This window comes from Rhinolophus hipposideros (assembly GCF_964194185.1).
Source record: "Rhinolophus hipposideros genome assembly, chromosome: 25".
In the NCBI taxonomy this organism is placed as follows: Eukaryota; Metazoa; Chordata; class Mammalia; order Chiroptera; family Rhinolophidae; genus Rhinolophus; species Rhinolophus hipposideros.
In genome coordinates this window covers 22,416,121-22,440,574 of record NC_138071.1, presented here as the reverse complement: position 1 = coordinate 22,440,574, position 24,454 = coordinate 22,416,121, and the positions used below count along the sequence as shown (strand labels likewise).

At 39.8% G+C, this 24,454-nt stretch overlaps 2 protein-coding genes across 2 annotated transcripts in view; one reads left to right on the top strand and one right to left on the bottom strand.

The window, feature by feature from the left end:
- The window catches only part of LOC308492962 (maltase-glucoamylase-like), a 172,235-nt gene extending 159,716 nt beyond the window's left edge, over window positions 1-12,519 (bottom strand). Inside the window, exon 1 of the mRNA XM_081038512.1 lies at window positions 12,453-12,519. The gene's annotated coding sequence lies outside the window, so the exon portion shown is untranslated. The remainder of the gene's footprint in view (window positions 1-12,452) is intronic.
- CLEC5A (C-type lectin domain containing 5A) lies at window positions 8,991-24,002 on the top strand. The gene is made up of 6 exons (XM_081038041.1): window positions 8,991-9,144; window positions 9,641-9,739; window positions 12,477-12,536; window positions 12,851-12,987; window positions 16,252-16,358; window positions 17,536-24,002. The coding sequence occupies exons 2-6, from the start codon at window positions 9,661-9,663 to the stop codon at window positions 17,648-17,650; spliced, it is 498 nt and encodes a 165-aa protein (XP_080894167.1). The 5' UTR covers window positions 8,991-9,144; window positions 9,641-9,660; the 3' UTR covers window positions 17,651-24,002.
- The last annotated feature ends 452 nt before the right edge of the window (window positions 24,003-24,454 follow it).

The following is a 24,454-nucleotide window of genomic DNA, read 5'->3' as shown; positions in this document are numbered from 1 at the left end:
CACCACTGGTTTATCTACTCACTAATGATGAACATTTGCATTGTTTACAGTTTGGGGCTATTATCCCGAAAATAAGACCTAGCCAGACAATCAGCTGTAATGCGTCTTTTGGAGCAAAAAATTAATATAAGACCCGGCCTTATTTTACCATAAGACCGGGTCTTATGTAATATAACATAACATAACATAAATTAACATAATATAAGACGAGGTCTTATATAAATTTTTGCTCCAAAATAAGCATTAGAGCTGATTGTCTGGCTAGGTCTTATTTTCAGGGAAACACGATATGAACAAAGGTTTTATAAACAGTCTCGAATCCATCTTTTTGTGGCCATAGTTTTGATTACTCTTACATAAATAACCTAGGAGTGGAATTACTGGGTCATAAAGTTGATGCATATTTACCTTTACAAATAACTGCTAAAGAGTTTTCCAAAGCGATTCCAGCATTTTATGTCTCTGTTAACAATATGGGGGAGTTGTTCCACATTCTCGTCAACATTTGGTATAGTCAGTATTTTTTTTAAATTAAAATTTATTGGGTTGACAATGGTTAGTAAAGTTACAGCTTTCCAGGTACAATTCTGTAATATGTCATCTATAGATCACATTGTGTGTTCACCACCCAGAGTCAGTTCTCTTTCCATCACCGTATATTGGATCCCCTTCACCCTCCCACTGTGGTTTTAATACGTGTTTCCTTGATAACTAATGATATGGAGCAACTTTTCACGTGCTTCTTGGTCACTTGCATATCTTCTATTTTAAAGTAACCATTTGATTTATTTGCCCTTGTCATACTGTCTTTTTATTATTTATTTGTAGGAGTTTTACTTGTACAATTTGTGTGTGTGTATGTGTGTGTATACACACACAAACGCATACATACATAATTCATGTATCTTGGATACCAGTCCCTTTTCTAATGCACGTAACGTGAATATTTCAATCCAGTTTGCCTTTTCATTTTCTTAATGGTGTCTTTTGATGAGCAGAAATCTTAGTTTTTTTAAAATCCAACTTTTCACATATTTTTCCTTTAATGCTTAGTGCTTTTTGTGTCATCTCTTCAAAATATTTGCCTGCCTCTAAAATGTAAAAATAATATTCTATGATTTCCTCTAGCATTTTAATATTTTTTCACCTTTACCTTTACTTCATATCTAACGTTAAGTAAGTTTGAACTTCAGTTTTTCCATGTCTATCCAGTTATTCCAGTACCATTTTGTGAGGATTTCCCTTCCTCATTGAATTGACTTAACACGTTTGTCAATAATCACACGATAATTGTGTTCATGCATCTCTTTCTGGTCTCCATATCGTGTCGCATTGATAAATTTGTCTATCCTGTCACCAAAATCTCACTTTTTTGATTACTATAGATCAATGGTAAATATTTGAGTCTTCCAAATTTACTTTTCTTTTCCAAAATTGTTTTCGGCTTATTTGAATTCACACATTTTGGAACAATCTGTTTTGGTTTTTTTTAAAGCCTGTTAAAATGCTAATTGAAAGTAGACATCAACTTTGGGAAAATGGACTTCTTAAAAATATTCAGTCTGACAACCTACTAATATGATATCTCTTCACTTATTTATTTACATCTTTCATTTCTCTCAGCAATGTTTTATAACTTTTAGTATAACAGTCTTACATGTCTCTTGATAAAATTGTCCTAAATATTTAATAGTTTATAATGTTATTGTATATGAAATTTTTTCAATTTTAATTTTTCAATTATTTGCTGCCATTATATACAAATATAATTAATTTTAGTACATTAACCACGTATCTTGTGACAGTTGTCAATAATTATTAAATTATTAGTTCTAATAATTGTTTGTAGGTTCTTTGAATTTTTTTTACTTAAACAATCATGTCATCAGAAAATAAAGAAAATTTTACTTCTTCCTTCCCAAACTTTAATACCCTTTATTTAACTTATTTTATTGGCTGTAATCTTCAGTCCAATATTGATTAGAGGTAATATGAGTGTACATTCTTGCCTCGGTCTTGATCTTAGGGGGAAAAAATTCAGTATTTAATCATTAAGTATAATGTTAGCTATGTTTATATATTATATATATAATATAACATTAGGTGTCTTGTACGTAGATCTCCTTTGTCAAATTAAGACTTTTTCTAATTCCTAATGTGCTGAGAAGTTTTATCATTAATGGGGGTTGAATTTTATTAAAACCTTTTTCTGTATTTATTGAGATGATTGTATGTCTTCTCTCTTCTATTTCATTACATAATGATTTACATTAAATAATTTTTTTTAACTTAAATCAATCTTGCATTCATGGGATAAGCCCCCACTTAGTCATAATGTATTATTATTTTTATGTGTTGCTCTATTTGACTTGTTAATGTATTGTTAAAAATTTTTGCATCTATGTTCATAAGGACTATCAACATCTATTTTTTTAAATATATCTGCTAAGTTTGGTATCAGGGTTATTCTGGCCTCATAACACAAGTTGGGAAATGGTTCCATCTCCTTAATTATCTTTAAGACTTTGTGTAAAATTGGTATTATTCCCTCAAACATTTGATAGCATTAATCAGAAAAATTATTTGGGCCTGAAATTTCCTATTTAGGAAGGTTTTTATTATTATAATTACAATTTGTTTAATAGACATAGTATTAAGATTTTCTATTTCTTCTTGTGTCTATTTTAGTAAGCTGTATTTTTCAAGAAATTGTCTATTTGATCTAAGTTTTTAAATTTATTGCCATAAAATTGGACATAATACCCCTTTATTATCATTTTAATGTTTGTAATATTTGTTTTGCTAGCCCCTTCAATTCCCAATTTTGATAACTTTTGCTGTCTCTTTTTAATTCATCTCTCTAGCTAGAGATTTATCAATTTATTGATATTTCCAAATTTCTTTTATTTTCTTCTACTTACTTTCTCTGGTTTATTATTTCCTTCGTTCTACTTTCCTAGGCTTCATTTCTCTTCCTGATTTAGCTTCTTAAGGCAGAGAATTAGATCATTAATTTTAAATCCTTTCTTTCTGTTCTAATGTAAACATTTTAAGCTTTATGTTTCCTGTTAACCATGTTTTTGCCATATCCCACAGATATCAATATACTGCATTTCCTCACCTACCCACCTTTTTTGAGATATAATTGGCATATGATATTTGTAAGACTAAGGTATGCAATGTATGATTTGATACACATATCTATTGTGAAATGTTTACCACAGTAGGTCAGTTAGCACATCCTTTGCCTCCCATCATTACCATTTTGTTGGTAGTGGTGGTTACGGTGAGAATATTAAATCTCTACTCGATGGCAACTTTCAAGTACAATATAGTATTGCTAACTACAGTCACCATGCTGTACATTAGATCCCCGGAACTCATTCATATTATAACTGAGAGCTTGTACCCTTTGACCAGCATTTCCCCATTTCCCCCACCTCCTACCCGCCCCCCAACCCCTGGCAACCACCATTCTACTCTCTGTTTCTGAGTCCAATGATTTTAGATTTCAAATATAAGTAAGATCATACAGTATTTGTCTTTTTTTCTCTTACTTCACTTAGCATAATGCCCTCAAGGTCCATCCCTACTGTCACAAATGGCAAAGTTTCCCTTTTTTTATGGCTAAATAATATATATCACATTTTCTTTACCCATTTATCTGTCAATGCATACTTTCCATGTCTTGGCTATTGTAAATAATGCAGCAATGAACATAGAGAGAGAGCAGATAGCTCGAGATAATGGTTTCATCTTCTTCAGATATGTACCTAGAAGAGGGGATGCTGGATCATATGGTAGTTCTATTTTTCACTTTTTGAAAATCTTCCATACTGTTTTCCATAGTATCTATACCAACTTACATTCCTACCAATAGTGCACAAAGGTTCCACATCTTCACCAGCATTTGTTATCTCTTGTCTTTTTGATAACAGACATTCTAACAGATGATGTTTCAGTGTGGTTTAGATTTGCATTGTCTCGATAATTGTTAAGAACTTTTTCATGCATTTCTTGGCCATTTGTATGTCTTGTTTGGGAAAAAAAAACTCCAGTTTATTCAAGTCCTCTGCCATTTTTTTCATCAGGTTGTTTGTGTTTTTGCTGTGGAGTTGTATGAGTTACTTATACATTTTAGATATTAACCCCTTATCAGATACATAGTTTATAAATATTTTCTCCCAAACTCGAGTTGAGACTTGTTCATATTAATGGTTATAACAGAACCTTAAATAGGGAAGTGACATGATCATAGCAGTGATTTTATAAAGATTTGTCTGAGGTGTTGTCTAATATTGATTTGAAGAGGAGGAAGGAGGCAAAGGGTTTGAGCCATTTGCCCTCCAACTACAATGAAAGAATTGGACTATGATGGGATAGTGGGAATGGGGAAGGTATAAGTGAACTTTTGAAAAACAGCAAGTAGTGTGTTGATATGGTGGTTGACAGAGATGGAAGAATCAAGGAGGTTTTCAATGGGTGAATGTGCTGTAATATGATCCAATCACTACAAAAACAAAGAAGTTGAGAAAGGAAGTTGGATTGAGTTTGGGGAAGATGGTAAATGTGGTTTGGAAATTAACGCAACTGGGTAGACATCATATCATGTAATTGGAAAACACCAACCGATCCTTGAAAATGAAGAACTAAAATTCACATTAGAAGATAGAACTAGAAATAGACTTGGAATCATCAAAAGAGAAGCTAGAATAAAAAATGTGAATGTGGAACTGGGTTATAAAGGTAAAAGGGAAATGTTGACAAGGCTGGAGGCCATAGTTCTGGAAGGAGCAACTAGGGAAGTAGTAAGGATGGCTAGAACGGACGAGATTTTCTTTTTCCTGCTAGTACCATCTTTCTTCTGAGAACAACCAATTCCTCCTAGAGGTAACTGCTTCTCTTTGTGTTCCAACTGAAATGTTTACCATGACATTGCCCTTGACCATATTTGATGAGTCCATTCCAAACCCATCAAAATCTACCTTGGGATTTTTCTAAGTTAATCCAAAAAAAATGTGTATGATATAAAATCTAGAAGTTTCTTGTGACTATGTTTCCTGTCCTATTTCCTCTTACACACAGAAATGAGCAGAGCCAAGTGGTGTATCTACACCAAAACCTAGTTGTCTTTGGCTTCTGATGTTTCAGAAGTCCAGCTACATTTTTGTCCAGCTTTAGTTTTATTGTAAAACCCCTCTCATAATCCATAAGCCAATTCATACCACTTTTGCCTATATTTGTTTGAACTGAAGTCCTTACACTTGCAACCAAAACATCTATGATATAATGGGTGGTACAAAATCCATAAATGGGACCAGTACGTCCGTGAGAAAACCCAAGAGAAGATATGACCACTTCCCTTAGCTGTGCACAAGCCTTATAGGCACTCTTATAGGCACTCCCTCACTCAGGGAGGCTAAATCATTTCAATAACCAGTCTCAAGCTGGAACACTTACGGCTGATGCTGTACATGCGTTCCTTTTGTTCATGTCTAATGCATGGAGTACAACAAACTATGGCATTGTAAATGCAATTCATCATGCAAAGCCCCGGCTTGTCTTTGTTTCCAGACTTCCAAACATGTCTGTTATACAGTTTTAATTGCCACATCTATGGATATTTTCGCACAGAGTGTTTCCTGATGAATGTTGCAATACACAGACTTCAGTCCCTTGCCATTGTGAAATGTTGCCACAGTGGTTTTGAGTTTAGTAACAAGTCTGATTTTAACATATATGATCACAGAATTCAGTCAGGCTTATGAATTTGACTTTCCTACAGTGAAATATCAAAATTTTCCTTAGCACACAGACATAAGTCATTTCTTGATGTTGCAAATATCATGGGTACTATTTTAATAATTTAACATTGTGATGAGACCGAATAGATACTGGAAGGGTCAAGTCCTATAGGACTTGATGAAGGATGATGGGAGAAGTTTTTTCCCTCTGGTTCAGTTTTGCCAGGCTAGAGACAATCTGAGCAAGAAGTCTGACTGCTAAGCACAGTGTTTCTTTTGCCTGATGCTGTGGCACCTTGATGGAAATGGAGTAATGTTCTCATTATTTAGTTGAATAGACTGTCCTGTAAAGCATGATGTCTAATGCTTCACTAAGTTGCTGAACAAAGGGAAAGACAAGTGTGAGTGTTTCCGTGTGGTCTCTGCTCCTGGGAGGCCCCAGAACCTAAAGTCGCCCACAGGCTCACTCTAAATAAATCATCCCCCCAGGCTGCAGCTGCCTCTCACCTTCAGACCCTGACTCTTCAGGTTAGGTTATGGTCATAGAATTGTACTAGCGCGTCCTTTAGTGACTCCCAAAGCAGGCTGATTCTGTGTACTCTTATGAATTCTGGGCTGTCACATGGTTTGAATGGCAATTTACCTTAAAATAACACAGTAATAGTAACGTGTATGAATACAAACTAAGGGGTGGTTAGTTGTCATTGAAGTTCTATAATCACAATCTATTCTCCACTGTGGTTACTGTAAGATGTGAAGTTTTCTAATGAGGAATAAATACCTTCAGAGATAGATAGTCTAGCATTTAAATTATCCTTGTTGAAAACTATGACAGCATAAAAGGGATCAAATATATGGTGATGGAAGGAGAACTGACTCTGGGTGGTGAACACACAATGTGATATATAGATGATGTATTATAGTATTGTACACCTGAAACCTATGTAACTTGATTAACAATTGTCACCCCAATAAACTTTAATTAATAAAAAAGTAAATAGGAGAAAAAAGAAAATGATGACAATGAATTTGTTAATTAATATAAAGAATATCAATCTTTTAATTGATTAGAAATATTTTGTAGGTCCTACTACCCTCTCAAAAATAAATGATAAAACCCACAAGCCTAGAAGCCTACTTCCAGGCTGCAGTGACGGAGCCCAGAGACCCAGAGAGGTGCTGGGGTTACAGCGTGGTGACAATACACTCTGCCTGCCCTCAGGACTTCATCTGCTGGCAGGGGAAGCAAACAAGTGCATTACCACACAGTAAGTGCCCTCAAGGAAAAAGGACATGACATAACGAGACAATAGACGAGGGGCACCTCAGGGCAAGGATGGAAAATTTTCTTGAAAGAAGTGACATTTAAGCTGAGACCCGAAGGATGAGTCTGAATCATCTGGTCTGAATTATCCTATAACATATATTTAAGTAAATATATACACTTAAATGTGTGTGTATGTGTGCACGTGTGTGCAATAAGACTCAAAAGACGGTATTAGTCTTGGTATAATTGAGGTACAAAATAAAGTCATTTTTGTAAATATTCATATTGATACCACCCTGAAACTCTAATCAATAAATCATAAGATGCCCCTTCTTCTTCTAGGTTTCCTTTCTCAGATCCTCTCCAAGGACACCCACGATCACTTATCCATCCAAACAGGTCAGGCACAGTTCCCCCTGTCACAAAGTCTGCTCAGTCCACGGAGTTGGAACTATTGCTGCCATTTTCTCTCCTCTGTTACTCAAAACCTCCTAACCAAGGCTCTGAACCCCATAGTTCCTAACATAGTGACATAGTGAGCATAACTGGTGAGCCCATAGTGAGCCCAAGAGGTACGTGGAGTCCTGGACAGCAACCAGGGGTCCGCGAGCAGTGAAGCTGTGACCAGAGGAAATCAAGTTTTCCTTAGGAAATCAAGTTTTCCTTAGGAAATCAACCTAAGGAAATTATGTAGGGTGTGTACAAAGATGCGTGTGCCGGGATGTTCACTGCACAATAGGTGTGTTAGAAAATAGCTAGAATAGTCAGAATTTGTGGTCAGGGTGCCAGGTGGCGTGCTAATAAAATTAAAAGCATTATCTTGCTAATTCTCACAATGCGGTATTTACTATAATGGCTCTTATTTATAGATGAAGAAAAGGAAACTTAAAGAGATTAATTTAGTCAAGGACATCCATCCAGCTATAAATGGCAGAGCCAGGAATCAAACCCGGGACTACCTGAAAACTTTTGTTGTGATCCACTGCACTCTACAAAATGAATCACTGTTGTGCAATTGTTTAAAAAAAATCATATGCTTTTACACCTGAATATGATACATATATATTAAATAATACACTATTAAAACCTATATTTTGACATAGAAAGATACCTGTGATATAGTTAGTTTAATCTACAATGCATAGACTACAAAACAATTTATACAATATGATTCCATTTTTCTAAATGAATCAATATCTATCTTTTCTACCTATCTACTCATCTAGAAAGAATACGTACCCTACCCAGAAATGTCAATAACGACTATAGTTAAATGTTTGAACTTACATGGATTTTTTGTAATTTTTCAATTTTCCTTACCAATATTTTCTAATGAACACATGTAGCTTTTATAGTAGAAAAATATATATAATAAAAGGAAAACTTCACATTTAATATGCAATAAAAAGTCCTTGATAATAAGATTTGCAGATTGCTGAGCCTCACTCCATCTCCTGTATCCAGCAGAGAACTACGCTCAAAAAATACTGAATAGTCACCATCCGCGTACGGCACATGGTCTGGAAGGTGGGTAGCTGGGGCCAGAAAGAAGTCCATGCAAAGGAACTGAGCAGAGCTGTGTGACCGTGAGTGGAGCGAATGGGACACTTAAGCACCTGCTGACTAATAATATAAGTGGCTTCAGATGGATTTCTTTACTTAAAATATTTATTTTTACATAATTTTAGATTTGCAGAAATGTTGCAAGGAAAGTACAAATCATTTCCAGGCACCCTTCATCCAGAGTCCCTATATGCTAAGATTTTACTACATTTTCTTTCCACTGTATTTCAAGAAGATTCCGACACAGAGAAAAGCGGAGTTTGGTTTTCCAAATTCTCCTAATAATGTTGCCCCGTACTGAAACCCTTCTGACAGGAAACTTCCTCTTGCAAAGGCTGTAGACTCCCTTCCCCTCCTTACCGCACCCACTCCCGTTGCCAAGAACACTCAACAGGAAGAAGTGTTCGCTGGCAGACGCGACCAAGACACAGAGACTGTGTGAAGAAGGCAGGATGTCACCTTAGCAGGAGCATATTCTCAGGAGAAAGGGTCTCTGCCCCGCTCACAAGCATCAGACCCCTGGGAAGATTGCCACCTGCAAACCAGCCCAGCCGCCCAGGGAGAGAGCAGGTAAGTCATGTGTCTGTCCTCTCGGCACAGATTACTGGCTCTTCACCAATGCGAAGACCTTAGGACACCTGTCCTGTGTGTCAGACTTCCTGACCTAGTCTTTGAAAGACTGAGGCTGCTGTGAGTTCATGGCAGTATGGCCCAGACTACAAAGTAAGGACCTAGGCAGCAAGAATCATTCCAAGGCTAAGAGTTCTCAATGTGAGGGAGAGCATTTATTTCAATAGACGGGGTTTGGAGGCCACAAATGGGGCCAGGACTGAGGCCCAGAGCTAAGGGATGGGTGGAGAAGAGGCAGCATGTCTAGTTCAAAGGCTCCCAACCAGCACAAGATCCTACCCATCCTCTGGGCCAGCGCCAAGTCCTCTCCTTGTACCTGCCAATGGCATGCTTACCTTCCCCCACGGGTGCTCGGAGAAGGAAGTGGGCATGTACCCCCGTGGGAAGAAGTCTGGCCCCGGACACTGATGGCGGTGCCATGCTCTCATCCCCACAGGCCTCCCCATCTCCTTCATCATGAACTGGCACATGATAATCTCCGGGCTTATCGTAGTGGTGCTGAAAATCGTCGGAACGACCTTGTTTCTGCTTTATTGTGAGTATTTGAGCAACCTCTTGCCCCAACCCCATATCGTCTTGTTCTTGAACCCTTTTCTCAGAATGGGAGGTTAAATGTACAGGTTAAGTGCCCAAGTCTTTCCACCCAAGGGCAATTGACAATGCCCCTCTTTCTCCCCAACACACACAAAATAGGCCAGGTCCCTTGGTCTACCTTGGAGTGTGTGCTTAGAACCCCACACAAAGCTTTTGCCCTAGAAGATTAGCTGGGTTATCTGAGCTGAAATACTCAGCAGTGCTTGTTATTGGTGCTAAAATTTGAAAAGACAGCTCCAGTTCATCCTAATGATAAGCTGTAGTAAGAGCTGCATTATAAGATGATAGGATTTTACAGAGGGAGAGATTTCCCTCTGTGAACATAGAAACGTATTCATCCAAATGCTTAGAAAGTAAAAAAGGTCTCCTATCAAAGAAGTTTACTGCAATTGCAGCAGGTAGAATCTTCTCCAGCCCCAGAAGCCAGTAGGGAAAATAAATGAGGAAGGAAATGTGAGTAGGAGGCAGCGGTTGGGTAAGAGGTATGTATCTTCCTTGTGACCCAATCCAAAGGTGCAATTCCTATCACATAAAAGAGCAGGAAGAAAATATAAATACGTGAATATATGCACACAAAACATCTACTCTTCGCCGACCTGAGTCAGAGAGTTCAATATTTCCCATTAGTAATCATGGTGACCTAGCAGCCACTGTGGGCATGTGAGTTCTATTCATCCTGCAGTTAGAGATGAGCGAACAGCTGACTTTCTTTGCAGTCCCACAGATTTTTGGCCCAAGCAATGACAGCTTCAGTCCCACAGGGAGCTACGGAACAGGTAACGTGTGTGACAATAATGTGTTCTCCACCCTCCAGGTTCTTATGTGCTGAATTCTGAAAGCCCTTTCTGAAGGGCTTCTTTCCCAAGACATTTTTTGGCTGGAAGGATCCATGAATTAGAACCTGCTAATTTATAAGATATATAAGTTCTGGGGATCTGATGTACAGCACGGTTACTATAGAGTTAACAATACAGATTATATACTTGAAAGTTGCTAAGAGAGTAGATCTTAAATGTTCTCACACCACAAAAACAGTGGTAATTATGTGAGGTGATGGAGGTGTTAATTCATTTATTGTGGTAGTAAATCTTGCAATATATATATACCAAATCATCACATTGTACACCGTAAACTTATACATTGTTATACATCAATTATATCTCAATAAAGCTGGAAAAAATAAAGTAAATGTAGCACAGCCAGAAAAAGAGAGAAATCTTCTAATTAGTTCCCTTTCTCTTATAGACAGGAAACCAAGACTAGACTGAGTAAAATTTCTGATCCTTCGTCTTCCTCGTGGGTAGGAGGATGATTTGTACGGAATCAGTGTCACGTGATGTGAAAGTCTGTTATAAACTCTGACATGCTGTACACCTAAAGGAATTGTTATAAAGAAGTCCATTCCCCCCAAAAAACAAAGACTGTCCACCTTTCTGCAACACCTTTCTGTGTGTCAAATACTATGCCAGACCAACCGTACAAGAAGAAAACAGGAAATGTTAGTCAACTATAATCCAGAAAGCACAAGGCATGATGCCAGAGCTATGGGGGTACAGAGAAGAGCGAGGCATGGATCTCCCTACTAAAACCACCTCCTTTTCAAGCTTTTCCAAGGATCTCCCTTTCACTTCCTCTTAAGACACCTATTACTATGTACATCTTCAGGAGAAGGATAATTTCTTATTCATCTTTATATCAACTGAGGTACCCGGTACACCGAGCTCTATGGAGAAAATGCTCATGAAATATTTATGGAGTTCAGTTCAGTTATAATCCCAAAACAGTTTTTGATAAAAACCAGGTTATTGCATATCACAAAGAACCTTTGAACTGCAAACTGAAATGAAAAGTGAATGCTAACTTGTGTGTCTTATGAATGTCACTGGAAGCAGCTAATTTGGTATCTGGGTACACTAAAATGGTCTTTAACCACGGTGCCCAAATAATTGAGCCATTGAGGATAAGTCTGACTGCTTCTGACACCAGTGCAGCTGGCTGCTCAGACAGTCAGCGCTCCCAGGGAAAGTGAGGTCTCTCGGAGGCCTATCAATTCCCCTATTTATAAAGAAATATTTGACTCTCTTCCGCCCATAAGAAATCTCTGGAAGGTTCATTCGCCTCTTTGTCTGCCAATAGCCCCTGTTCCTGACACTCGTTGCAGTTAGTCACAATCCTTAGAGTTGAAAGGTGCTGGTAAGAAAAGCCTGCCAGGATCATGAGTTCTCATATGGGGTCTGAGACGCTGGAACTGGGAGGGCAGCAAAGATGCTGTGTGGAGCTTGGAGGGGAAGTGCCCTCCACAGCTCTTTGGGGACAATACTGTCAGAGGTGTTTATGGGAAAAGAGTGAGGTTTCCCTTCAGGTACTAAATCATCCATTCCTCTTCCTTTCTCCTGTTCTTTTTCTCAACATTTCACTCCTACTGCCACACCGAGGGATACAAAACCATAAAACTAGAACTAGAGCTTGGGCTGTGGGGCATGACCAATAATGGTAGTAGTTAGATGGGAGTCTCAAAGAAAGAAAATATCTGAAAAATTCTAGCACAGAGCGGCCAAAAGCGGCCTTTGTCACCACCACTGTTCAGAGACACATAGTCGTAGGGACTTTACAGCTTCTCTGATGTTTGTGTGTTATATTCACCACATGCTTACCTTCCGGTTTTCTTTTCATTTCAGTCCCACAGATTTTCGGGAGCGATAATCCCAGCTTCAGTCCCACAGAGAGCTCTGGAACAGGTAAGGTGCATGGTTATAACCTCTTCTCCAATCCCAGGTTCTTATATACCGATTTCTTAAAGGCTTTTCCCATTGTCCCCTTTCTTATGAAACTTCTTTGCTGAAAGGAACCATATAGACCTTCGAATTCATTCCCTTCATGTTACAGATGGGAAACTGAGACTACAATTAGGGTGAAATTTCTTTCCGGATTGAGGATGATTTGTATCGCTACAACTGTTATAAAGAAACCCATGACCCATTATCTTATGTCTCAGTTCCAGGGTTCACATTCACAACCACCAATCTTACACTCTTTTTTTTGATTTCCTTAGTCTGCCCCAGAAGGTGGGATTTTCATCAAGGAAGATGTTTTTTCTTGTCCACCTTTGAAATGTCTTGGAACAAAAGCAAGGACTATTGTAAAACAGAAGAATCTACTTTGGCCATTGTCGACACGCCCGAGAAATTGGTGAGAGCATTAGAAGGGTATAGTGAAGCAGTCCATCCTACCTCAGCCTCAGTGGGTGGAGACGGTGGGGCAGCTGGATTAGTGAAGCAGGGGCGAGGTGGGGGTAAGGGGTGGAGAGGTGGCTGGCTGAGAGCCCAAGCTCTTTGTTCTGAATTTGAAAACGGGAGACTCTTCTCCCTAGCAGTGGGTATGTTCCTCAGGTCCATATGAGTCAGTGACAGCCACACTCTGGTGTCTCCCATGAGGCACAGTGGTAGACCAGCAGCCTAGGTATGGGCCAGGACATTTAAAGTGCAGGGAATGACCAAATAAGCTGATGTTTAAAAGTGTGTAAGAACTTCTCACATAGATGTGAGCTAGTAAAGCATCATCCTAGTCTGCCTTGTAAATAAGGAAGATGCAAATTAACAAAATAAGGAATGTAAAAAATGAAGGATCCAGTCATAGAATTAGGATTGCAGTGTACAGTTATGAGAATAAAAATTGTTAACACTATGCAAATAGCTTTATTTTATTACCTCCTATTACACTCATAACAATTCTGAGGAGGTTATTATCCATATTTTTTTATGTGCAAGGAAACAAGGGCACAGTAAAGTACTCTGACCAAAGTCATATGCCTACTAAGTGACAGCACATGGACTTGAACTGAGATCTCTCTAACTCCAAAAGCTACACGCTAATCAATTTTAGACAATAATTTATTTGGGTTAATAGTTGCTTTTTCTTCAAATCCTAAGCATTTGCGGAGTGCTAGACATTATGCTACATACAGTCAACTTGTTTCTCTCCCCTCTACCCCTTCACCCCTCTTCTAAAAAGTCCTCCCGTGATTGAGAAGAATTTGTAAGAGGATCTTCTGTGAATCTTGGTAATAAATGTCCAACAAAACGCAGGGATTGGGGTGCTACAGATCCTCTAAAGCCCAGTGGGAAGGAAAAATACTTTAAGGTAGGAAACCAGGAGCAAGACAATGGGGAGAAAAGAAAAAAGAAGAAGAGGGGAATGGGACAGGAAGTTGATAGCCTTTTTCCTTTTAAGTTCTGGTGCATCTCAAGTGCTATCCTCGGCGTTCTCCACGTCTCATACTCCAGGTTAACCCCAGAAAAAGCTCATCACACCAGTGGTTTGCTGATGATTCTCAGATCTGTATCCCCAGCTCAGCCTCTCCAGCTAGGCTTCTCTAGACCAGACAGTATATCAAATTCCCCTTTGATGTTTCAAGAGCATCACAAACTCAACATATTCAAACTAAGTCCATTATATACTTTACCGCAACTGCTCCACTTGTGTTCCAAATACTGGTGAGTAATTATGTCACCCACGATCAAGTGCTGACAGGTTTCTGGAACTTTACCTTTTCTCTTCTCTCCTAAAGTAGTTACTAACCAAATCTTTTCCTATCTATTCACACAGCAAATAGTTCGGCTTTCACGTGGATTTCTTCAGAATTCTTCTAACTCTTCTCTTTCTCTCTAGCTTTGCCCCCTCTTACATATCCTCCATAAAACTGATTATGATAATCTCTAAGGCTCTAAACTGTCCACGCCATTTTCTAAATTAAAGTCGGTTCAAGGCCAGTTTCCCGAACATGACCTATAGTTCAGCTTCTTAAGTTTTGTCTCCCAACCCACCTCCCTTCTACTTCTGCAACCAACATATGGAACATCTTGCAGTTCGTACAATCCTCTAGACTACTCTGCAATCTGCCTGAGAGCTGATGCTCCCTCTTCCAAGAAGTCCAAACCTGACCCACACCCTTGCCTAGCATTTGCCTGACAAACAGCTATTTCCCAAAATTCATCTCAAGTATCGCCTCATCTATAGTCTCTCTGGAAAATCTCAAATCCGTGTAGAATTGATCACTTTCTTCTTTCTGCCTGTGCCAGATTTAGCACATACTTCCTTACACTATACCTGGAACATCTCACTATGCTGGTCAACTCGTCTATCTCCTCTTACTAGACCTATGGAACTTGAACGTGTTGGGATGACCGATGTTTTAGAAATGGAGGTGAAATCTATGCACCTCTCCCCAGAAGCATTACATAAGCACAATATTTTGAACAAAATTCTAACAGCTTCAGAGACCTCCTTATGTACAAAAAAGGGCTACTCTCTGGGTTTGGCCCTCTGGTTGTAGCTTGCCAATCCCTGTTTTACATAATAATTTATTTAGGAGAAATGATTTCTTTCCATATCCCCAGCCTTCCATAATGCCTGGCCTGTAAGACACATTCAAATGTTTGTTAAATGACTACATTTGGTAATTAATTTTTAAAAATAATCAAATTAGATATTTTAGGGAAGGAGAACATTGGAAAAGGAGGAGTAAAGGCAAAAACCATGGGGATAGAGAAAATATCCAAGTGGACTCAGATACCGACTGATTATGGGAGGTGGGTGAAAAGCCCAGAAGAGCCCAAGAACCCCCAGACTTCTGGATGGAGTGATTTGTGGTTCACGGAGATGTCTTGAATTAGTGTCAAGTTAGCAAATACTCAATACACACTGATTATTCTTGCGGGATCATTTGCTTTAGCAATCCACTTTTAAATCTCCCTGTTTTCTCTCACCAAGTACTCAAGGAATTCACTTGACCAAACCCCATTTGGAACGTAACATTTCTGGCAAGGGAAACACTCCTATCAGAGGGAATAAAAGTAAAAAGATGTATTGCAATTACCCTCTGTTAGACAGCATGGTATCCTTCCCCTCCTTCAAAGTGTGGTCCCTGAAGAGCAGCGTCAGCGTCACCTGGGGATTTGTTGGGAATGTAAATTCTTGTTCCCCTCCAGCAGAAATACTGAACCATAGGCCCAACAGTCTGCATTTCAACAAGATCTCCAGGTGATTCTGATGCTCTGTGTAGACTGAGAATGACCTCTCTGGGGGTTACGGTGGGTGCCCGCGATAGCCAGCCCGAGTCCCCCATCTGCCTTCCTTGTTCCCGGAATCAGATATAATCATGGGCCCACTGGCACAGAACTTTCTATTGAACTGTTTCATTTATTTATTAAATTTGGGGGGAGTAACATGGTTAATAAAATTATATAGGTTTCAAGAGTACAAGTCTATAATATATCACCTATACTTTGCTTTGTGTGTTCACTGCCCAGAGTCACATCTCCTTCTGTCACCATATATTTGACCTTCTTTGCCCTCCTCTGCCTCCGCTCAAAACCTCCTTACCCTCTGCTAACCACTAAACTGTTGTCTGTGCTTATGTTTCTATTGAGTTGTTTATTTTTTTTTAATTTCTAGAAGTTTCTCCAGGACATAACTGCTGCTGAGAAGTATTTTATTGGCTTAATGTACCAGAATGCACAGAAAAGGTGGTATTGGATCAACAACTCCATTTTCAATGGCAAGTATGTGAACATCCCACATTTTTCTAGGGAACTGTTTGCCCCGAGAATGAGACCTGAGACTCAGTGGATTTGTTCTGGAATAGCACAAAGGCTGAAACCTGGCTCTTTGTCCTCCTATTCCTCTCCTTTCTTCCAACCCATCTATTCCCAGAGACACATTTTTGGTTAATCTTGTATTATGGAACATACCAAACATTTCTAAGTAGAGAGAAGAGTATAAAACAAATTAATTTATTCAGATGAGGATCCAAACAAATCCATATGCATATCATTCATTTGCTATATCTCATTAAGTCCTTTTTAATCCATAGATCACATTTTATAACCACGTTCTTACAAGTTCCCCAGATGTGGCTTCTTTATCTAAAGAAAGGTTATGATAGGCAACATATCTGTAACTTAAAGCTTTGAATTTTAACTCCCAAGAGCTATCTCCTATGTATAATTCTATGGACACAGCAGTGGTGAAGAACATGGCATTGCCAGTGTATGAAGAGGTTGAGTCAGACAGAAAGCAAGTCGGCTCCCCAGCCTGGAACCGTGCTTCCCAGAGGAGAAGAAATTCATATTCAATGTCTCCTAAATGCCAGGCGTCTGCTAAGCACTCAGGTGTCATTGCCTGCAGTGTTCACCGTGATGCTACAGAAAAAGCTTTTATTGATTCTCATTTAACAGATAGTTGAATCCAGGATTTCAGACTTAGAAATGTGTCAAATGTCACCATGACCGGAAGTGATAGAGCCACAATTTGATCCCACATCCACTCAACTCCAAAACATGACCGTTCCATAAAACCACTCCTTCCAGGTAAACCAAAAGGGACTGAATAATAGAAAAAGGTGGGAGAAGGCTAACAAAGTTTTTCCTGAAGCCAGCTGGTGCCTAGGAAAGGAAGAGAAGTTTCTTCCATCCTGCTCTCGGTCGTCCTGCTGTTAACATAGTATCCTCCGTACTAAAACGTTATTTCTAGGAGAAAATGGGGCAGATGACCCAAGAGATGTTTCTGACCAGATACAGACTGAGTTAGCCCAAGACTGTCAGTCCACACAAGCTCACAGGACTGTTGACAGGAAAGGACCAATTTAGAGCTGGATTTGGGGCTGGAGAGGGGGTCTGGAATCAGAAAAAGGCAGGGCTGAAATGATGGGCCTTAACCATGCCATCTTTTCCCATTTAGTGTTACCAACCACCATCAGAATTTCAACTGTGTGACCATAGGCCTAACAATGACATTTGATGCTGCGTTATGTGACACCGAGTACCGCTGGATCTGTGAAAAGCGTGCCAAGTGATCATGGCTCTCTGACAAGAACAACGGACATGTCAGCAAAAGAGGACATTGACAATTGGGACCAATTCAAGAAATAGCGTAGCAAATACCAAACTACTGTGCCAGCCTTCCGCAGGTTACTAGCAGAGCTCCCTAAGCATCCTTGGGCTAATGCACAAGCCCCCCTCCCACAAACACACTTGCATGTGCAAGTGTATTGTACAACTTGCATGTACAACTGAAACAAACTCCTGCTTTGAGCCACACCTGTGATTCTTTTTGGATCTGCACAGGTCACCTAGTGAATGATCCTTTCATCCATCTGTCTACTAGGAGAGGTCCTTGCCTGTTTGGGGAAATAAGCTTCTGTAATCTGCTTTGGGGGACTGGAGACTAGCCATCTCCAGAGACCGGTGCAGTTTTATGTAGAGAACTCAGTTGGAGTAGAGTCATGTCTGTTTCTATAGAACCGAGCATTTCTGACTGATGACAAGGTTTAGCCTGTTGCGAGGGTCTGTTTTATCCTCAGAGCACATGACCGAACTACCAGGGAGAAACTGCAGACTGAGCAGTTGTAAACACTATTTAGAGCAAGCAAGACTAGAAAAGGGATAAACTCAGTTTCTGTGACTTCCCTCTTTTCCCAGGAGGCCCCTGTCCACATGCCCTCAGCCCCTGCCTGCCCGGGTGGGACAGCCCAGGCCCTCCTCAGTCTGAAGAGAGGTCAGGCTTGGGGAAGGGCTCTAGAGCTGAACCTGGAGCAGAAAGAGCGTTGTTCATGAGACTAAAGAGGAGTCTGGGCAGGCCAGGAATCTGCTAGGAAACCCCTTTGAAGACCACCCGATAACCAAGATGATCAAGCAAAGTGAATTTCGGTTCTTCAGCAAATCCCTAAAGAGAGTCTCAAGCTAAAAATGTTCTTGGTCTTGGCCTCAATCAACATTTTAACAGATTCTGATTACCTGATCATGTTTACTGAGTATGTTTCAAAACTGGGATAGCCTCTTGGGCCCCAGTGGTCACAACAAATTCCTGTCTTTAGTTCCAGAGAGATCCTGCTACCAGGTATATAGCGTACTGACCCAAAGACGCCACCGCCTTGCACTGGCTGGCATCACACCGACCCCAGCCTAGCCCAGCAGACCAAGAAGTAGAACACAGGGAAGGACGCTCAAGGACACGTGGGCCTGGAGGCAAGGAGTGGGCATGTCGTAGAAAGGGGGCACCGGGGACAAGTGGAAATCACGTGGGAGGAAACAGTTCATTTGGCCAGACTGGAAGAAAGGCAAGAAAAAGGCAGAAAGGCAAGAAAGAGGCCTGTCTCTGTGCCAAGTTGTGAGGTATCCGGTCTGTTCTCCATACTCACAAGACGACATCAGCTACAGACTCTCCTCAGTGCGCAGAAAAAAGAGATGCCATGTGTTTTCAGTAACAAGAATTAAACCATAGGAGAAACTACAAAACTAATGGAAATTATAGTCAGCTAAGTAAACGGCTTACATTACATGTCTAATTACAACAGGCCAAATAATTGTATATCATTAGATGGATGTCAAACTAAATTGCCAAGTTTTTAAAAATTACACCGTTATGCTCTGTCCCTATATTCCTAGGCTTCATACTTGTTGGGTAATTAGCATGCCACTTAGTTACAATGATTAAAAATGAGACAATACATTAGGTATTAGAACTTGCCTGAAGGATAGTGCCAGAAATTATCCATGTTTGGGATGGAGTGGATGTCAGAATTATATTAGTTGTCTGTGGAGATACAAGTTCTCCGAGGGGGTTAGCAAAACGCAAGTGCTGCAGTTGTGGAGGGAAGAGGCTGGTCTTCCCTCCAAAGAAAAGAATAAACAGAATTCTAACCAAAGGTAAGCCCCGGAATTCAGGCAACAAAAGGAAACCACAACCCTCCTGTTGAGAAGGGAGAGCTGTGGTTGCCACACTTCCTCATTTATGACAGAATAAATTAGACTTCTGTACTCAGGAAATGTAGACATCTAGTTATTTCCCTAGTAGACAGCCAGCTCAAATGTTCCAAGAGAAAGAGGTCCTTCTGTGCAAGTTCTAAAAGATGCCCAGTGAACGTAGGAATGGGAGTACATAGGAAATATACAGACTTTCGTTTAAACAGGAGAAGGAGGGCTGCTGGGTCCATAGAAGGGTAGGTAAATATGACCTTAACGGGAAGCAGCGGTGTGTTTTTTTAAAAAGCAATGAAAATCTAATGAATGATTGGATTAGAGTAGTGACTTTGCTTCCAACATGCTATGTGAAGCTGTACAGATTTATTTGCCTTTCTGTGCCTTTTCTATGCCTTAATTCCTTTCTCATAAAATGGGGCAGTAATATCCCTGCTGAGAAGATTCTTGTATATATTGAACAAGGTCCTCACTACGCATCTCTATGGTAGTAAACAGTAGGGGAAGTACTTTGTGGAAGATTCGAAAGCCTGACCTTTATCTAAGAAGTAGCCCTTCAATTTGCCTTTTCACTCTCTCAATGATGTCCTGTGAGGCACACAAGATTTTCATTTTGATAAAGTCAAATTTATTTTTCTTTTTGTTATCTGTGCTTGTGGTATCATATCCATTAAATCATTGCCAAATCCAATGTCATGAAGCTTTTCCTCCATGTATCCTTCTAAGAATTTTATAGTTTTAGTTCTTATGTCTAGATCTTTAATCCATTTTGAGTTAATTTTTGTATACGGTGTAAAATAAAGACCCAAATTCATTCTTTCACATGTGGCTATCCAGTTTCTCCAGGTGCTGGGTTTTTAAACACTTAGGGTTGAAAACAATGTTCTATCTAATTTTTTTCCTTCTTTAATTATAAGTATGTATCTAGGTTATGGAGGCAACAGACTCTAACAATCAAAGCAAATCACAACATGTAATGTTACATTTTTTGAGACATACTTAATCTTATACTTCTGGATTGAAGTTAGGCATTGTGGTAGATTGTATTATTGTTCCCTAATTCACTGCCCCTCTCAGCAGGAGGAGAATCCTTTCCTATCCTGGGGACTGGCTTGACCTTGACCCTTGCTTTGGCCAATGAACTCTGATCACAATGTACCATACTCTTTCCCCAGCATCCATGAGGAGGGAATCCTGAACTCAGCAAGAGAGAAGCACTTTGTCATTTACAAAGAATCCTCATAAAGTTAACAGCCAATTTTTCATCAAAAATTATGTAGGACAGAGGGCAGTGAGGTAGCATATTGAAAGTGTTGAAAGAAAAAAACTGTTAACCAAAAATTCTGGATCCAGCAATGTTGTCCCTCAAAAATGAGGGAGAAATTAAAACAATCCTAGATAAACAAAAGCTGAGGGAGTTTGTTACTAGTAGCTAGTCCTAAATGAAATGCCAAAGGGAGTCCTTCAGATTGAAATGAAACAACACTAGATAGTAACTTAAAGCCACATGAAGATGTAAAAATCACCGCTAAATGTACATGGGTTAATATAAAAGCCAGTTTTATTGCATTTTGGGGGTTTTGTAATTTCACTTTATTTTCTATGTAATTTAAAAGATAAATGTATAGAAATAATTATGAGTATGTCTTTTTGTTGTTGAATTGTAGGAATTCTTTCTGTATTCTGGATAGTAAACCCTTATCAGATATATGATTTACAAATATTTTATCTTATTCTGTAGGTTGTATTTTCACCTTCTTGGGACAGAGGAGTGGTTTCAAGGTATTGGGTACCTAGCATGTGTCAGATGCTTTAAAACTTGAGGTTATGTCATTCAACCACCACTACAGGCCTATCACGAAGGTAGTAGCTAACACCTATTGAGATCTTACTACGTACTATGCCGTCTTCTAAGAACTAGGTACATATTAGGTAAGCTACAATCCACAATTATTCTGTTAGTAGGAGCATTAGCTCTCCTTTAATAGATAAGGAAAATGAAACAGAGGTTAGGAAACATACCTTGGGTCCTCATAAGTTTTAAGTTGTAAGTAATAAAGTCCGGATGGAAATGCCAGCTCCTGACTGGTCTTTCAGTCACTAGTTCTTTTTGTTGTTGTTGTTGTTTTTTTTAAGATTTTATTGGGGAAGGAGAACAGGACTTTATTAGGGAATAGTGTGTACTTCCAGGTCAGTCACTAGTTCTTATTATCCCTTTTTAGGGATGAAACAACTGAGGTTCAGAGGGTTTAAATTTCCCCCAGACACACAGCTAATTAATAGTGAGGCTGGATTTTGAAACTAGATCTAATTCTATACCTTCATATCAGCCCCTAACAACTACTACCCCCATTACAAATGAAGCTCTTCTCCTGTCTAATAAACTTAAAAGTATTTTGAGTGGCAGAGCTTTGGGCCTCAATGCCGGAAGACAAGATGTAGCTTAGGTGAAATGATAATCTGAAATATCTATATCCATTACAGATAGCTATAGATATGATAGCTATCTATAAGTAATCTAAATGCCTAAGAAACAAATTTTGGTTTTCCACCATCAAATACAATGCCATATCAAAGTCTTGGCAGGTGTTCCAGGGTCATAAACCATTCATTCCATCTCCAAATAAAGAAGGAATGCGATGAAGTGTGAATTATTTGATGCAGGAATGGGTGGATTATGGAAGTCTCTTTGACGTCTTCCCAACCACTCAAGTCCACCAGCCACGAGTGCTGTGGGAAGGAAGTGGAGGGTGGAGATGGCAAAAAGAACATAACTGGAGACTCTGAGGCTTTTGTGTAGCACTATTATTATCAGGACGATATAAAGTGTCGTTTGTGGACCAGCGTTGGTCCTTGAACCGTTGGCTACGGTTCTGTGAGAAGATTTCAAACCAACAAGTAACTATTTAAAAACATTTATGGCCATCTGGCTTGACATGAGATCCAGATGCAAATCCAAGAGCTACCATAGATGGATTTTAAACAGCTAATCCCTGAACTTTGGTTGCCTTATTAGGATGCAGATGGTCCTTCAGAAAGCAGAGGCAAGGATTAAAAAGTTGACGCTATTTAAGAGTTACAAACACAGGGAAGGGTGAAGAAGCGAGGCAAGGAGAGACTCGAAGCAAAGCTACAGGAAGATGGAAAAGACAAAAACACCCCTCAGAACAGCCCACGGCAGGGAGACAACAGTGGGAGTTTATCTGTATGGCTCCCCGTTTCACTACTCATTTGTCAAGGAGGTAACTACTCCGGATTCTCGATGGTGCCATCTTCCCCTTGACAGTTACCCAGGAAGCCCCGATGAAGGCCTAACTTGCCTTGTTGTACAAGGTTTGAAGTAGTGTGGCAACGTGGCATGGATAGGTTCAGCTTATGGACATGAGAGCTACTCAGGCTCGGAGCTTCCACTCGGCCTCCAGCCAGCGTGCGGAGCCCACGAAAGGGGGCAGCTGTACAGCTGGATCCAGGAGGTAGGCAATGCCTTTGGAAAGAAAGAGGCAGCGGAGAAGATCTGAGGAGAAGCAGGAGGTTTGAAATATAAATAACAGAGACTCCGTGAAAAGTAATATGAATGAACATGCAAAGCAACTAACACACGTTGGTCTAGAGGGATGGCAGAGATAGAAGGGATTTTGGAAACTATCATTTCAGATGTTTTTAATTGTAGAAAAACAGAAAGCCCATCTCAAACTGCCTCACACACTGAAAGGAACTTAGCAGATGATAACTGAAAATACCCAGAGAGAAGACCTAAATTCTGGCACGGCTTTATCATGACTTCAGCTACCTTTGTGGGCCATCCTCTTGTTTTGACCCCTTTTATGGGTGCACTTCATCCTTAGACCACATCCCTGATGGTGGCAAAATGATAGCAGCAGTCCTGCCGTCCCATTCACATCCCATTCACATGCCACGTTGCCCAGAACAATGTCTCAAAGCCCATTACAGTGTCATCTCAACAAGGAACACAAATAGAGTGATGGCTGTGTAATAAGCCAAATTGTGTTGCATATCCACCCCTGAACCAGGGATTTCACCAATAAGCTTAGGTCAAGCAGGCCACACCCATAGAGGATGATTGTGACATAACAGAGGAAGGGTAGAATGGATGCTGGGAAGGCAATCACAGTGTCCACGATGGAGAGCACCAGGTCTAACTCTTTTGGTGCATACATAAGACATATTTAAAGCCCAACACTCAATGATTTTCCAAATTTATATCATTTGTCAGTTCTAGGCTAAGAATTGAACCACAGTCCACTGAATATCAATCCTCTTCATATTTCCAAAGAAGAAGTGAGCTGGGGAAGAGAAGATGTAACGTCAGAAGGATGTAAATAATAGGCAAGCATGTGTAAAAAATATGGTGAGATGAGAACAATTTACCCAGGGAACCAACAGAAATGAAGATACATACTCAGATTTCTGAACGATCTCTCCTGGAAGCTGGAGTGGGTCTGAGACAAATAAATAAACACAGAAAAAATTAGGGATCAACAGAAGCCAAATATGTAACAGATACATGTGAGTGTAGAAGGGATCTTTGAAGTAATCTATAAATTAAGTTATAGATCCAGGAAAGGTGATCTCTCTCTTCCTGAGCCGAAGGTCAGAACATGATTGAATCAGAAGGCTGGAGACACGATGAGAACCAGAGTGCACAGGATAAACATCCACCTGACCAAACAGGGCAAGCCTTCCTGTCCCCATGATTGTTGTGTTCTCCACTTACCATATTGAAATCTGTTGGTTGGCACCAGGGATCCATTTCAGTGCAATGGACTTAGGTTAAAGAAAAGGAAGGGCATGGAACATTAGCCCCAGCCCATTAGCCCCAAGAGAAGAAGGAACCAAAACCGTGCTTGGCGGGCCTGTCAGGAGACGGATGAAGGTGGATG